Source organism: Pristiophorus japonicus, chromosome 20 (genome assembly GCF_044704955.1).
Source record: "Pristiophorus japonicus isolate sPriJap1 chromosome 20, sPriJap1.hap1, whole genome shotgun sequence".
In the NCBI taxonomy this organism is placed as follows: Eukaryota; Metazoa; Chordata; class Chondrichthyes; family Pristiophoridae; genus Pristiophorus; species Pristiophorus japonicus.
Genome location: NC_091996.1, coordinates 30146069 through 30163304, shown reverse-complemented (window position 1 = coordinate 30163304; position 17236 = coordinate 30146069). Strand labels below are relative to the sequence as shown.

At 44.9% G+C, this 17236-nt stretch overlaps 1 protein-coding gene across 1 annotated transcript in view; it reads left to right on the top strand.

Annotated features, from left to right (window-relative positions):
* The window catches only part of adgrd2 (adhesion G protein-coupled receptor D2), a 301296-nt gene that overhangs the window by 38818 nt on the left and 245242 nt on the right, over positions 1-17236 (top strand). The window contains exons 8-11 of the mRNA XM_070863395.1: positions 3039-3150; positions 4011-4151; positions 5812-5926; positions 8556-8661. Of these exons, the coding sequence (XP_070719496.1) occupies positions 3039-3150; positions 4011-4151; positions 5812-5926; positions 8556-8661 (474 nt within the window). The remainder of the gene's footprint in view (positions 1-3038; positions 3151-4010; positions 4152-5811; positions 5927-8555; positions 8662-17236) is intronic.

Genomic DNA, 17236 nt, shown 5'->3' with positions numbered 1-17236 from the left:
CCCTTTGATTATCCACTATTGGAATGTTTTTACTGTCTTCTACCGTGAAGACCGATACAGAATATTTGTTCAAATTCTCTGCCATTTCTCTATTCCCCATTATTAGTTCCCCAGTCTCATTCTCCAAGGGAGGAGCAGGATGGATAAGAGGGAACCAGTGGATGTGGTGTATTTGTATTTCCAGAAGGCATTCGATAAGGTGCCACATAAAAGGTTACTGCACAAGATAAAAGTTCACGGGGTTGGGGGTAATACATTAGCATAGATAGAGGATTGGCTCACTAACAGAAAACAGAGAGTCAGGATAAATGGGTAATTTTCTGGTTGGCAAACAGTAACTAGAACCGCAGGGATCGGTGCTGGGGCCTCAACTATTTACAATCTACATTAATGACTTGGATGAAGGGACTGAGTGTAATGTAGCCAAGTTTGCTGATGATACAAAGATGGGTGGGAAAGCAAATTGTGAGAAGGGCACAAAAAATCTACAAAGGGATATAGACAGGCTAAGTGAGTGGGCAAAAACTTGGCAGATGGAGTATACTGTGGGAAAATGTAAAGTTATCCACTTTGGCAGAAAAAAATAGAAAAGCAAGTTATAATTTAACTGGAGAAAAATTGCAAAGTGCTGCAGTACAGAGGGACCTGGGGGTCCTTGTGCATGAAACACAAAAAGTTAATATGCAGGTACAGCAAGTAATCAGGAAAGCAAATGGAATGTTGGCCTTTGTTGCAAGTGGGGTGGAGTATAAAAGCAGAGAAGTCCTGCTACAATACAGGGTATTGGTGAGGCCACACCTAGAGTACTGCGTACAATTTTGGTCTCCGTATTTAAGGAAGGATATACTTGCAATGAAGGTTCACGAGGTTGGTTCCGGAGATGAGGGGGTAGACTTAAGAAGCAAGGTTGAGTAGGTTGGGCCTATACTCATTGGAGTTCAGAAGAATGAGAGGTGATCTTATCGAAACATTTAAGATAATGAGGGGGTTCGACAAGGTGGATGAAGAGAGGATGTTTCCACTCATAGGGGAAACTAAAACTAAGGGACATAGTCTCAGAATAAGGGGTCGCCCATTTGAAACTGAGATGAGGAGGAATTTCTTCTCTAATGGTTGTAAATCTGTGAAATTCTCTGCCCAAAGAGCTGTGGAGGCTGGGTCATTGAATATATTTAAGACGGAGATAGACAGATTTTTGAGCAATAAAGGAATAAAGGGTTATGGGGAGCGGACTGGGAGGTGGAGCAGAGTCCATGATCAGATCAGCCATGATCATATTGAATGGCGGAGCAGGCTCGAGGGGCCAGGTGGCCTACTCCTGCTCCTATTTCTTATGTTCTTATGTTCTAAGGGACCAACATTTACTTTAGCCACACTTTTCCTTTTTATGTACCTGTAGAAACTCCTCTCATCCGTTTTTATATTTCGTGCTAGTTTAATTTCATAATCTATCTTCCCCCTCTTTATTATTTTTTAGTCATTCTTTGCTGGCTTTTAAAAGTTTCCCAATCCTCTGTCCTCCCACTAGTCTTGGCCACTTGGTATGCCCTTGTTTTCAATTTGATACAATTCTTTATTTCCTTAGTTAGCCACGGATGGTTATCCCTTCTCTTACAGTCTTTCCCTTTGATAAGAATATATTTTTGTTGAGGGTTATGAAATATCTCCTTAAATGTCTGCCACTGCTCATCAACCATCCCACTCTTTAATTTATTTTCCCAGTCCACTGTAGCCAGCTCTGCCCTTTGTAGTCACCTTTATTTAACCTTAGGACACTGGTTTGAGAACCAACTTTCTCACCCTCCAACTGAATTTGAAATTCAACCATGCCATGATCACTCATTCCGAGAGGATCCTTTACTAGGAGATCATTTATTAATCCTGTCTCATTACACAGTCCCAGATCTAAGATAGCCTGCTCCCTGGTTGGCTCCGCAATGTACTGTTCAAGGAAACTATCCCGGATACACTATGAATTCTTCCTCAAGGCTACCCTGGCCAATTTGCTTTGTCCAATCAATATGTACAATCAATAGGTACAAAAATATATTAATGAATGTCACTGATTTCAACTTTGAGCAAGTAGAAATAAAAATCTACAACAGTGACTTAGAGCAGTTATGTAGAAAACTTAAGCTTAATCATTGTGCAATATGAGCAATGTCATCATCATAGGCGATTCCTCGAACGAGGATGACTTGCTTCCACACCAAAAGGGATGAGTTCACAGATGTTTCAATGGAAGACCCGATATTCCAGTCCTAAACTCCAGGGGTGAAAGATGCCTGTGTGTAGATTTTTTTAACATGTGGTGACCGTTGTACACCAGCCACTACACGGGCTTGACAGAGCTAGGTCTTTATCCAGTGGCAAGGGTTAACCAGGACGACTGGAGACCTGCTCTGCTGCACGGACCTAGTGCGCACATGTATTACATCTAGTCTATCTGCTTACGTTATGCACACAAGATGGTGGTTATTTAAATCATTATGGACTACCAGTTAATTAGTCTGGATTGCACTAATTATTCAATCAATGCTTGGGTAGAACAGGAAAGAAGTAATGGTGAACATTTCTCATCTATTAGTGACATTTTTAATTCTTCACAGAAAATCATTGTGTTGTGCACATCATAAATTGCACAATTAAAGATACAGCCAGTTGGTGTATTACTTTAAGTCTCCCTTTGCATTAACCCACAGATTAGTACAATTTTCACCCATAATTCTCTCTATTATGGTTGGACAGGTGCAGAGTGGATGCTCTGGGGCTGCTAAAAGGGAGGCATACTGCAAACTGCTGTGGGCTGCTCAGTCACGACTAGCACGTGGTTAGAGGACTGCATTAGCAAAGCTTTAAAAGGAGTTCATCTGTTTTCTTGCTCACCTGAGATTAATGGGTTGTGTTGGAAAGCCTTAAAGAAGTGGAAAAATAACTTACAAAATAAGGAAGGGGAACTTAAAATTTTTTTCTGGAATATTGCATTGTTTTTATAATATCCTTTCAATTTATTAATGTCTGATAATCTTTGAATTTAGATTGTTCAAGGACCAATGGCAGTAGTTTATGGTGTTGACAGAATGGTGCAGAATCTGAACAAGTTGCTCACTTCTGACCAGGAGAATATCGTCATTAGAAACAAAAATATCCGTAAGTATCACGTCAAGAAACACTTGGAGCAAACAATTTAAACACTGATCATTCTTCAGACATTCGACTAAAAGTAACAGAACACACTAACATATAAAATAAAATCCTATCAACAACATGGGAGTATGCACCTGTTACTTTACAAATCCACTGTTCATCATTGTAAATGGGCCCCTTTCCTGTACAGCTACCTGAGTTTGACATTTTAAAGCTGGGTGGGTATACAAGATGATGAAGCTGCAAAAAAAAAAAAGCATATGGGCTACTATATTTTATAAATAGGGCCATAAGGTACAAAAGCAAAAACGTATGATAAGCCTATATAAATCGTTGCTTAGGCCACAGTTTTGAACACCTACTTTTGGTAGGATTTCAAGGCCATGGAGAGGATACAGAAGAAATTTATTAGGATTATATAAATATATCTATATAGTGTCGGCTGTGATTCAGTGGGTAGCACTCTTGCTTCTGAATCAAAAGATAGTAGGTTCAAGGCCCAGTTTAGAGACTTGAGCACATAATCCAGGCTGACACTTCAGGGCAATACTGAGGTAGTGCTGCAATGTCGGAGGTGCCGTCTTTCAGATGAGACATTAAACCGAGGCCCCGCCTACCCACTTGGGTGGATGTTGAAGATCCTCTGGCACAATTTTGGAGAAGAGCAGGGGAGTTCTCCTCAGTGTCCTGGACAATATTTTAAAATTACCCCCACTGTCTGTAACATATTACAAGTCAGTTTTGTCAGGACAGGGTATGGCATCTGCAGCTGGTAGGGAAATGCCATATCAAAGATCAGTATTTAGCTCAGCCGTTTCACAAAATGTTTTAATTGTATTTATTATTTCCAATGTATTTTGCAGAACTTGAAATCAGACACAAGATACTCAGCAATTTAACAAATGGCATTGAAATTTATATGAGTGATATGAACAACAAATCAGCTGATCAAATAGGACTTCCTAAGGAAGCAATTGAAAGGCTTCAAGAAAAAGGAGAGTATCGCTCTACAGTGTCTGCTATCCTGCTTTGTGTGCAGAAGTTATGGTGTTGATTAAATTTAATGCAAAACTATATTAAAGTCTGTTTGCTGCCCTTTTCACATTTCTCGTGAGCATTTTGCCTCCTGTCATGAAAACTTCAATGTTGTAACGATGTCCTACAGGAAGCAATTGTTGAATAAGTTTGGACAGCAGGTTCAGAGTAGAACAAATGTTTAGTTTGGGTGATTGTAAAATAATTAGGGCAAATCTTGCAACAATAGATTGGGAACCTCAACAATGGTACGTCCGGGGCAAGGTACCATTCTTGTGCAGCTTTCAGAGGAGTAGGGGACCTCGGTCAGCAACTTCCTGATTTATGCATTTAACTGCGCATGTGTGGTCCCTGGAATTTGCTGACTGACTTACCGTTAATAGCAATGAGCACTGTTAGCCTCACCATTAATTGTACCGCAAAATCTGGCCACATATGTTTATTTTGGTTTAGGCTTGAGCAAATTGGGTTGTCAAAAATTACAATGGTCAGTGCTTAGAACATAAGAACATATGAAATAGGAACAGGAGTAGGCCGTACGGCCCCTCGAGCCTGCTCCGCCATTCAATACGATCATGGCTGATCTGATCATGGACTCAGGTCCACTTCCCTGCCCACATTCCATAACCTCTTATTCCCTTAACGTTTAAGAAACTGTCTATTTCTGTCTTAAATTTATTCAATGTCCCAGTTACCACAGCTCTCTGAGGCAGCGAATTCCACAGATCCACAACCCTCTGAGAGAAGAAATGGGCGGACCCTTATTCCAAAATCATGCCCTCTAGTTCTAGTCTCCCCCATCAGTGGAAACATCCTCTCTGCATCCACCTTATCAAGCCCCCTCATAATCTTATAGTTTCGATAAGATCACCTCTCATTCTTCTGAATTCCAACGAGTAGAGGCCCAACCTACTCAACCATTCCTCATAAATCAACCCCCTCATCCCCAGAATCAACCTTGTGAACCTTCTCTGAATTGCCTCCCGAGCAAGTATATCCTTTCGTATCCTTTCTCTGAACCTTCTCCAAATCTCATGTTCTACCTAATCTTCTTCCAACATCTCTGTTGCGTTGGCTAATGATCCATCACACAGTCACCTAATTGAAATCATTCTTTCCCAATTCCTCTGAAGAATGGAACTTCTTGTCTCACTCATCTTCCCTCCCTCCTGCAACCTACAAGCTTTCAAAACCCAAACTTGACATCTCTTAATAACAACATCCTCATTTATCTCCTCTTCTGTTTTCCGCTTTTCACCCTTGGTAGTGTCCTTAACTATGGCCCGTGGCTTTTCACTTTGGCTTCTCAATGAAAAAAAAAATGCTGTTCTGCTATTTTGTGAAAGACTTGTCTCATACCTCTTCTGCCACAAGACTTGGTTCTTTCCTATCATCATTTTGCACACCTGTGAAGCTGTCACAACTTTAACTGCGGTATTTACCTTAAAGAATTAACTTTTGGGATATGTGTATTGAAGGTAGAGCAGCAAAAAATAATATGACATAAGAATAACAGAGTATTTTGTAAAACCATCAATAAATTGTACAAATATTGGTAGGTCAAATTAGAATTTTCAGTCTAAGTAAATTAAAACTTACTTTTCTCTCTTGTATCTATAACACCTACAGGTTTAACAACAGCTACATTTGTGAATACCTGGTATGGCACTCTTCACAGTTTGCTGGGAAATGGCACATTGGGCACTAACAGTTTGTTGGAAACAGTTTTTGATGAAGGATTTAAGTGAGTGAGATTTTACTTTTTGTATCTGTCTTCAGCTTGGCCATTCACCCATTTAATCGGTACAGGGATATTTATAAACACTGAATACATAGAGCAGACTTGATGTTCTGATCATATTTAGAAAATCCAGTGTGATATTTTTCTCAGAACTTTTCATTAAGAAACAAAACTGGTTGTGAATATTCCAATGTATTTTCAGATGTAGACTGTGTACATTAATGTGCTGGGATAGTTATTAATAACAATGTAAGTTAGACACACTGAAGGGAATTTTAACCCCCAAAACCGGTGGGTTTGGGTCAGGTGGGATGTTAAAATGTTAAAAATTGCAAACATGAACCCACCCACTTCCGATTTTAATGGCGGCTACACCCCAACCCTTCCGATCTTCCTCATGGCCCTTTCGATCTAACCTCCTTCCCCTCCCTCCCCCTCGAGGCCTCCAATCTCCTCCCCCACGCCCCTCTCTCCAGCCTTTCCAATCCCTCCTTCCCTCCCTCTGCCCTCTCCGCTCTCTGGCTGCAGCCTGGTACCGAAGACTTACGCACCCGACAGCCTGCCAGCCTGCCTCTCAATTTGGCTGGCTGCTGCCGGGAAAATGGAGATAAAAATGTTAATCAGGCCCAGCTGTTTAACCGGCAAGACCTGAGGGAAACCTGTATATCCCGGTTTCCCAACCACCAAACAGCCCCACCGTGCTCCTTCCTCGCCTCCGAGCTAATATCGGAGCTACTATTTAAAATTAAATTCCATGTATTAAAATATTATAACTTGTACAGGAAACACCTTACTCCTCCAACTCTGGACCTGTCATGTATGTACTTTTGGGATCACTAGCCACTAGATGGCGTCACTGTTGGAGGCCATTGGGCTGCACGCATGTGTGTGCAGCCCAAGTATAAAAGGCCAGCCATTTTGTATATTAGTCACTTTGGGCCTTAATAAAGTAGAGCCAAGTTATACCTCTTGGAGTTAAACAGTACTCAGTCTAACAGTTATTGCATACACAACAGGACCCCACAAACTCCTTGAGTTATCCTAAAATAAACTTGTTAATGTCTTTGCTACAGTTGTACAGGGTATTGGTGAGGCCACACCTGGAATACCATGTGCAGTTTTGGTTTCCATATTTACAAAAGGATATACTTGCTATGGAGGCAGTTCAGAGGAGGTTCACTTGGTTGATTCCGGAGATGAGGCGGTTGACTTATGAGGAAAGGCTGAGTAGGTTGGGCCTCTACTCATTGGAATTCAGAAGAATGAGAGGTGATCTTATCGAAACGTATAAGATTATGAGGGGTGGATGCAGAGAGGATGTTTCCACTGATAGGGGAGACTAAAACTAGAGGGCATAATCTTAGAATAAAGGGCTGCCCTTTAAAACTGAGACGAGGAGAAATTTCTTCTCTCAAAGGGTTGTGGATCTGTGGAATTCGCTGCCTCAGAGACCTGTGGAAGCTGGGACATTGAATAAATTTAAGACAGAAATAGACAGTTTCTTAACCGATAAGGGAATATGGGGAGCGGGCAGGGAAGTGGACCCGAGTCCATGATCAGATCAGCCATGATCGTATTAAATGGTGGAGCAGGCTCGAGGGGCCGTATGGCCTACTCCTGCTCCTATTTCTTATGTTCTTATTGCTGAAATGGTGGACAAGAACATGACATAAGAACACATTTCATGTTTGCTGCTAATATTGCCAACAGTAATTCTGAGCCTCCAGTGTAGCTATAATTAGAGCAGGGACAGTTAGTATAGAGTGGTCACTCTATGTCCAAATACTGCTGCTATCAGTGAAATTTATATATATATATCAGTGCCTGTCTTTGCATAAACAAAAAATACAGTATTTTTTGTGTTTAAAAAAAATCTTATTTGATGTCCATTACATGTCTTGAGTGAATCAGGACATTAAAATTGGGAATCACTAAAGATGTCTACTCCTAAAAGATATTTTCTCTTGTATCATGTGACTTTGCTTTCTTGCGCAGTCTGGCATCCCCATAGTAATCTGTCCGAGGTTTCTTTTTCTCTTATTGTCAGCAACACTTTACTGTACTTTACTCAGACTCGAGCATGGTGATGGTTTTATCGTGTCTGTAATATACCTGTGAGTGACTCCACGAGGCAATGTGTTGTACTCAAACTGCAGTGACCATGGTCCTTTACTCATAACTCCAGAGTGAGGCAGCCGCATGGTGGCTCCCCTTTTATACAGCCCCTATCACCAGGGCAGGAAACCCCGGTCTCCACCGGTTGCACCCTCTATTGGTGCCAGCATAGTATATACACAGTGTAAACCTTATTGATTGTACATCAGGTAAACAAGTCTTCATCTTATGCAACTATACAGTGACTACACAGAGTATATCTGTAGTCTGCATATATGACATTTTTGTTGATTAGCCAGGGTGTATAACAAATGCAAAGCCTTTTTCTTCACCATTCCATGTATTTAGAATTAAATCCGTAAATAATTAAAAAAAATGATATCAACTTTTTAATGTTTTACAGTGCATATAGTATTGAGAAAGTTACCATGTTTTTTGATGAAGATTTTAGATACTTTAACCTTCAAAACTATATGTGCTTTGAGTCCTTTTTCATGTTTTTTTATGCTATTCACAGACATGTAGGTACACAGGTTGCATCAGCAATTATTTCATCAACTGTCTTTCAAGGGGGTCTGCCAGTCAGCACACCTACACAGTATAGACTGCTACACAGAGTAAAGGTAAGAGCTTGTATCTGACTGCTGTCATTGTATTGAAGTTAACTAAGCAAATAAAGTAACATGTATTCATTTTTAACTGGTAAAGTGCACCTGTTTTGTCAGCTTAGCTCTGTTAGTAACACTGTTGCCTCTGACTTAGGAAGTTGTTGGTTGAAGCCCCACGACAAGATTTGAGTTCATAATCTTGGAACTCTAGTATGGTATTGAGGGAGTGTCACACTGTCGTCCATCCGATGAGACGTATTTAAACTGAGGCTCTCCCTGACTATTCCAATCTGCCTGTTACAATAGTTCACAAGACTATTGAAGAACCCATGACATTGGGCTCAATTTTGCCCAAAGCTGTTTTTTGGCGTATTGCCAGAGTTACGCCTGTTTTTCTAGGCCAGAAATACTCCAAAAATATTTGTGCCAAGTTTCCCTCGTTGTATTTTTCAAAATTAGCGGCACGCAGCCTGTCCAGTTGCCTCTGGGGGTGGAGCTTGCTGTCTGCGCCGAAAAAATTATGCTGCGCCTTCTGCGCATGCGCAGAAAATTTTTTTACGTTTTTGACATGATTCCAATGGGCGCCCATGCGCGGTACAGCTCCCGGTCTGCAACTCGAACAGGAGGAGGCCCAGCAAATCTGCAACCACTGACACCCTTGGAAGAGAGGGTTGCTGTTTTGCTGGGTCCTGCCTGGAGAAAAGCAACCACCACTGCACAAGCTGGGTCCACACTCGAGGGAGAGGGTAAGTCCTGCACATTCCAATCTGGCTTTGCTAAATGTTAAGTACTGCGTGGGCTAGCCATGCTTCGGTTCACGGGGATGTCTCCGTCAGCTACGCTTCGGTTGATGCAATGTGCTATCATTCTAAAGAGCCATTTTAAAGAGCCAGTTGTGTGTGAGAACGTTGAGTGCTGTGTGAGAACATTGAAAAAATCGGAGCTGCAATACAAGATGCAACGCAGTGCAAGGACCAAGAATTTCTTACAGGATTAAGTGGAGGCACTGGTTACTGTGATTGAGAACAGATGGCAGGAGTTGGACACCAGCAGAGTTCACATAAAAGTTCCACCCAAAGAAATGAAGCAATGCTGGAACCAACTTGCAGAAGATTACTGTGCAATGGTGACCACCCCGAGATCTGGAGGCCAGTGCAAAAAGAAGTGTCAGGATCTTGGTCAAGTAGTTAGTGTAAGTAATATTTTCATTTATTCAATGCAATTGCAATTGTAATGTAAATGTGACCAGCTGTATATGTCCCACCCAGCAGAAAGACACCCTCTCTAAAAAAAATTGTACTTTCATCTTTGCAGAGGAAGGTGGCACACAACAAAAGGGAAAGAACGCGAACAGGAGGAGGCCCGGCAAATCTGCAACCACTGACACCCTTGGAAGATAGGGTCGCTGCTTTGATGGGTCCTGCCTGGAGAAAAGCAACCACCACTGCACAAGCTGGGCCCACACTCGAGGGAGAGGGTAAGTCCTGCACATTCCAGCCTGGCTTTGCTAAATGTTAAGTACTGCGTGGGCTAGCCGTGCTTCAGTTCATGGGGATGTCTCCGTCAGCTACGCTTCGGTTGAGGCAATGTGCTATCATTCATCGTGGTCCTTCAAATCAGCCTGCTGCCTGCGCTGTGTGAGCCTACTCATACCACCCACCCTGCCCCTTCCTCTGCTGCTAACCATTTGTCTGTTCTGTTATATTTTGCAGAACCTGAGGCCAACCCTGACGCTGCAGAAGAATATTCAGATGAGGATAGGCCTGAAGAGGAGAACATCTTCCAATCCCACCTTCCAGACCAAGAGCATAGGGAGAGGTGGAGGGGATGGATGAAGCCCCATCTCTTGTACTTTGAAGGAGATGTCACCCATTGAGTTGCTAGTCCCTTCTCTGACTAGTGGTTTGAGTGTTGGTGGGACATTCTACGGTTTCCCACCGTCCGAGACTGCGGATCCCAGTGGTGGGGTGCAGTGAGGCACACCCAGGCCCCCCCCCCCCATCCCAGGCTACGGGTCCAAGTGGCGGGGTGCAGCAAGGCACACCCAGGGCCCCACCGTCCGAGGCTGCGGGTCCCACTGGGATGTAGCGAGCCACACCCAGGGTGAGGAGGGGAAGGAGAGCTTGACCGCACTCTCCTGAGGTGCAGGATCTAACCGATGTGGTTCAGATGATGGCAATGAATGCGGAGAGCACTGACCTTATGCAATTACTCCTGGTCACCATTAATGGGGTGGGTGATGAGGTAGCGGGACCGTCGGGAGAAGTAACAGTAATCTCGTGAAAAATGGGAACGATGTTCGGGACCATGAGTGAGGGAATATCTCAGTCAGCTGAAACCATGTCAGTGAACATGAGGGAGGGAATGTCATAGGTAGTTGGGACACTGTCAGGACACATGAGGGAGGGGCATGTTGGAGTTAGCTGCTGCAATAAGGGAACATGCCCAGACCCCGTGTCCATTGACAGAATCAACTGCCACTCCCACTCCAATCCCCAGACCAGCCGCTGAAGAGGCCCAAGCCGGGCCTTCCACATTACCGCTTGGGCCCTCCACATTGCTGCCTGCACCCCCGCCTTCCCCGCGCACCCCCCACCCCCACCCTCACCAGGTGCGCATTACCCAAGATTTTAGAAAGAATAAGCTTGGTACGAACCCCAGAAACACTGTGCCACCGCCTGTGGGCAGGGGTGCTGGAGTCACCAAGACCAAGAGCAGCGGGCAGTCTTAGAATAAGATGGAGGAGAGATGGGTGCAGCCTTTCTTTGCTGCTGCTGTTATTATTATTATTGTTGTTACTGTTATAACTGTTCTCAAATTAAAAGTTTTTTGTAAGTTAGGTAAATTTACAAGTTTAAAGTTATTAAGTGATCTTAGAGCTTTTAAGTGACCTTAAATGTCATGTATCTTACATTATTATATATAACTGTATCCCAACATGGTATACATGACTGTAATAAGATATGACCTGTAACCACCAGCATACCTTACCACCAGGGTGCACTTGCAAGGGACAGGTATATAAGGACAGGTCTCAGGCAAGTGCAGCATTCCAGAGCTGTGAAATAAAAGGTGCAGGTCCAGAGTGACCTTGACTTCACTACATGCCTCGTGTGAATCTGTACTGAGGGGACAGGACTTTACAATGGCGACGAGTTACGGGATTACAGAATCCACAGAATGGCGAACAATGGATCAGATGAAAAGTACAATGCGGGAGACAATTGGGAGGACTTTACAGAAAGGCTCCAGCAAAGCTTTGTAACCAAAGACTGGTTGGGCGACGATAAGGCAGACAGGAGAAGAGCCCATCTCTTGACCAGCTGTGGCTTGAAAACATACGCTTTAATGAAGGATCTGTTGGCACCTGAGAAACCAGCAAGCAAGTCGTTTGAAGAATTGAGCACACTGGTAAGAGACCACTTGAAGCCAGCGAGCAGCCTACACATGGCCAGACACAGGTTCTACAACTACAGACGCTGTGTGGGCCAGAGCATACCCGACTTCATGGCGGAACTTCGGAAGTTGGCTAGTTTATGTGAGTTCTCCGATGAACTGAGGAGAGAAATGCTGAGAGACTTTTTCATTGAAGGAATAGACCACGCAGGCATATTCCGAAAGCTCATAGAGACCAAGAACCTGACCTTCGAGGCAGCAGCACTGGTTGCACAGACATTCTTGGTAGGGGAAGAAGAAACGAGGTTGATTTTCAATGCAGGTACGACAACTAACGAAATAATGGAACAAGGAGTTCACAGCATTAGAAAAGCTGCTACCCCCACACACAGACAAAACCGGCAGAACAGGCTTTCGACAGCAAGCAGTGGCAACAGAAACCATCAAGGGCCACAGGAACGGCCGTTCACACCTCATCAACCCACAATGAGAGCAATCAAACCACAAACTGAGAGAAGCTCAAGCGAGATCAGCCAGACGCAGCTCATTCTTTGCAAGCAGTCTGTGCTGGAGGTGTGGGCGTGGGCACTCGTCAAGGGGATGTCGATTTCAGCAGGCTGTTTGCAGAAACTATGAATATACAGGGCATTTGGCCCGCAAGTGCAAAAAAATGGCAGCTCGGCTGGTATACGAATCAGATGGGTCGGAAAGCGGACCAGAAGATGGTGGGGACAGTACCCGGGACACCGATGTACAGCGGGTCAACATGATCAATGGCCGCTGCTCCTACGACAGGATGCCTCCTATAATGATGAGGGTCCTACTCAATGGGATATCTGTCAACATGGAGCTGGATACAGGAGCGAGTCAATATCTCATGGGCGCTCAACAATTTGAACAACTGTGGCCGCATAAAAGAGATAGACCAAAACTCACAAGGGTCGACACCAAACTAAGGACCTATACCAAAGAAATCGTACCAGTCCTCAGCAGCGCCATGCTCTCTGTCACACACAAAGGGACAGTGAACCGACTTCCCCTGTGGATTGTTCCCGGAGACCCCCCAGCACTGCTGGGGAGAAGCTGGCTGGCAAAACTAAACTGGAAATGGGATGATGTCCATGCCATGTCATTAGAGGAACGGATCTCCTGCTCAACAGTAATAAAGCGATTTGAACATTTCTTTCAGCCAGGTGTGGGCACTTTCAAAGGGGCCAAAGTCAAAATCTACATCACACAGGATGCTAGACCGGTCCATCACAAGGCCAGAGCTGTACCCTATGTGATGAGGGAAAAGATTGAACACGAACTAGACAGGCTTCTGCAGAAAGGCATTATATCATCCGTGGAATTTAGCGACTGGGCAAGTCCCATTGTCCCAGTCATGAAGCCTGATGGATCCGTACGAATCTGTGGGGACTACAAATCGACCATAAACAGAGTCTCCCTACAGGACCAGTACCCGCTGCCCAGAGCAGAGGACTTATTTGCCACATTGGCTGGAGGTAAACTTTTCTCAAAATTAGACCTCACATCTGCGTATATGACGCAAGAATTGACCGACAAGTCTAAGCTACTCATCACCATCAACACACATCAAGGCTTTTTCATGTACAATCGATGCCCATTCGGCATCAGGTCGGCAGCTGCCATATTCCAGCGCAACATGGAGAGTCTGCTCAAGTCCATCCCGGGGACGGTTGTATTTCAAGACGACATACTTATCACGGGCAGGGACACCGATTCCCATCTCCGTAATTTGGAGGAAGTACTAAAGCGGTTGGATCGGGTAGGCCTACGAGTCAAGAAATCCAAGTGCCTGTTTCTCGCACTCGAGGTTGAATTTTTGGGCAGAAGGATTGCCGCTGATGGAATCCGCCCAACAGAGTCCAAAACAGAAGCAATTCGCCTGGCACCCAGGCCCCGGAATGTCTCAGAACTGCCGGCCTTTCTCGGGCTACTCAATTACTTTGGGAACTTTATGCAGAACTTAAGCACTCTGCTGGAGCCTCTCCATGTGCTACTCAGGAAGGGGTGTGATTGGTTTTGGGGGTCGCCCAGGAACGCGCCTTCAATAAGGCACGCAACCTTCTGTGTTCCAACAGTGTTTTGACTTTCTTTGACCCAGGTAAAAAGCTAGTTCTCACATGTGATGCGTCAGCGTATGGGGTCGGGTGCGTTTTGCAACATGTCAATAGTGCGGGCAAATTACAACCCATAGCTTATGCCTCCAGGTCACTTTCACGGGCGGAGCGCGGGTACGGAATGGTAGAGAAGGAGGAGCTCGCGTGCGTGTACGGTGTCAAAAAGATGCACCAATACCTTTTCGGGGCCAAGTTCGCGTTAGAAACCGACCACAAGCCCCTCACGTCCCTCCTATCCGAGAGCAAGGCAATAAACGGCAACGCCTCGGCGCGAATTCAACGGTGGACACTCATGCTGGCATCCTACGACTATACCATAAGGCACAGACCAGGTACAGACAACTGTGCCGACGTGCTCAGCAGGCTACCCCTGGTGACCACGGAAGGGTCTGACTAACAGGACTGTGAGATAGTCATGGCAATCAATGCCTTTGAGTCCACAGGTTCACCCATGACGGCTCGCCAAATCAGAGCCTGGACGGCCAGCGACCCCACGTTATCCTTAGTAAAAAGATGTGTCCTAACCGGTGACTGGGTAGAGGCTCGCGAGGAATTAAAACCCTTTCACAGACGCATGCATGAGCTATCACTACAAGCAGACTGCCTGATGTGGGGCAGCCGAGTAGTCATGCCTCTGCGAGGCAGAGAGGCATTTGCCGGGAGCTCCACCACGAGCACCCGGGGATCGTTTTCATGAAGGCCATAGCCAGATCCCATGTCTGGTGGCCTGGTATTGACGCGGACTTGGAGCTCTGCTTCCGAAGGTGCACCATTTGTGCCCAACTCAGCAATGCCCCCAGGGAGGCTCCACTGAGCCCCAAGCCCTGGCCTACCAAACCGTGGTCGCGGGTGCACGTAGACTATGCGGGCCCATTCATGGACAAAATGTTCCTCGTAGTTGTAGATGCATTTTCAAAGTGGATCGAATGCACCATTTTAAACTCGAGCACAACCTCCACCACTGTGGAGAGCCTCGCAACCATGTTTGCAACGCCCTGAATCCCTGACATATTAGTCAGTGACAATGGTCCATGCTTCACCAGCGCAGAATTCCAAGAGTTTATTATTGACCACGGCATAAATCACGTCAAGACGGCACCGTTCAAGCCGGCCTCCAACGGCCAGGTGGAGAGAGCAGTGCAAATCATTAAACAAGGCATGCTTAAAATCTAAGGTCCCACACTGCAGGGTCATCTGTCGCGACTGCTGTTGGCATTCAGATCTCGTCCGCACTCACTGACTGGGATCCCCCCCGCGCAACTGTTGATGAAAAGGACTTTAAAAACAAGGCTCTCATTAATCCTCCCAGACATGCACGAAATCGTTGAGGCAAAGCGCCGTAAGCTGACTGAGTACCATGACAGAAGTTCGAGGGGGAGATGGAATGAGATAGGGGACAAAGTGTTTGTACTAAACTATGGCAGGGATCCCAAATGGCTTGCAGGGACAGTAACGGGCAAGGAAGGAAACAGGCTACTGGTAGTACAAATGGACAATGGCAAAACCTGCCGGAGGCATGTAGACCAAGTCAAAAGCAGATTTACCAACAGCACTGCGGAACCAGAGGCAGAGCTATAGCTTTCGAGGTATAGCTTTAAAGTAATTGGTAGGTGGTTTAGTGGGGAGTGAGAGGAAATTTCTTCACCCAGATTATGGTGGTGCAGATTGTTGGAGGGGGCGTGAGAGGGGGATTGTCCTCGATCGCACTGCCTGAAAGGGTGGTAGGTGCAAAAACGGTCACCACATTTCGAAAATATTTGGATGTGTATCTGAAGTGTCATAATCTACAGGGCTGTAGATCAAGAGGTAGAAAGTGGGATTCGGCTAGATAGCTCTTTATTGGAATGTACAAACGCGACGGGCAGAAATGGCCTCCTATGCTGTAAATTTCTGTGATTCCATGATTCGATGAATAGAAAAAGTGGACGTGAAACAACTCATTGAAGGGAAATCAGTGTCAGAGCAGTGGGAGGCATTCAAGAAGGAGATACAAGTTACAAGTCAACATGTTCCTCGAAAGAAAAACAGCAACTGTGCCAAATCTGGTGGACAGACAGAGGGAACAACCTGAGGAAAGGGCAATCCCAACAGACAGCCCAGGCGAGTCAACAACAATCACACCAATCGAAACAGACAGCCCAGGCGAGATACCAGCAACCACACCCAAAGAAAAACAGACACCAAGGCAAACAACTGAACCACAACTCAGACGCTCCACGCGAGAGCGTAGACCACCTGAGAGACTGAACTTATAAAGACAATAAGACCTTGGGGAAGGGTGATGTCATGTATCTTACATTATTATATATAACTGTATCCCAACATGCTATACATAACTGTAATAAGATATGACCTGTAACCAGCAGCATACCTTATCACCAGGGGTGCACTTGCAAGAGACAGGTATATAAGGACAGGTCTCAGGCAAGTGCAGCATTCCAGAGCTGTGAAATAAAAGGTGCAGGTCCAGAGTGACCTTGACTTCACTACATGCCTCGTATGAATCTGTACTGAGGGGACAGGACTTTACATTAAAGTTTGTAAGTGATCTTAACTGAAAACTTTCAAGTTTGATGCAAGAATATTTTTTATTTAAGTTAAGTACAAATGTGTGTTAAACTTTTGAATAAAATATATTTTAAATTATAACTGAATCATTTACATTATTTGTTCCATTATTTACACAACTTTTGAAGTAAACAAGAATCATTTCCATCAATTGTTCCATTAACACAACACGACATTACGGAACAGGTCCAAACAGTAAACATGGTTCATGTGGAATATTTGTCGCCGAGCCTTCAGGCAGCAAAGCGTTCACGGATGAGCTGCCGGCACAAGGCCCGAGCAATCGTTAAAGGAGCATGACGGCCCGCCCTCCTCCGCTATCGTGCTCTGGGTTCAGGTAGTTGCATGACTTCCTCGTCTTCATCCTCCTCCTCTTGCTCGTCATCTGCATCTTCCTCATCATCATCAGCCACTCTCACCGCAGGTGGGTCTTCTACTACCAACTGCTGCTGTCTCATGATGGCTAAGTTATGCAGCATGCA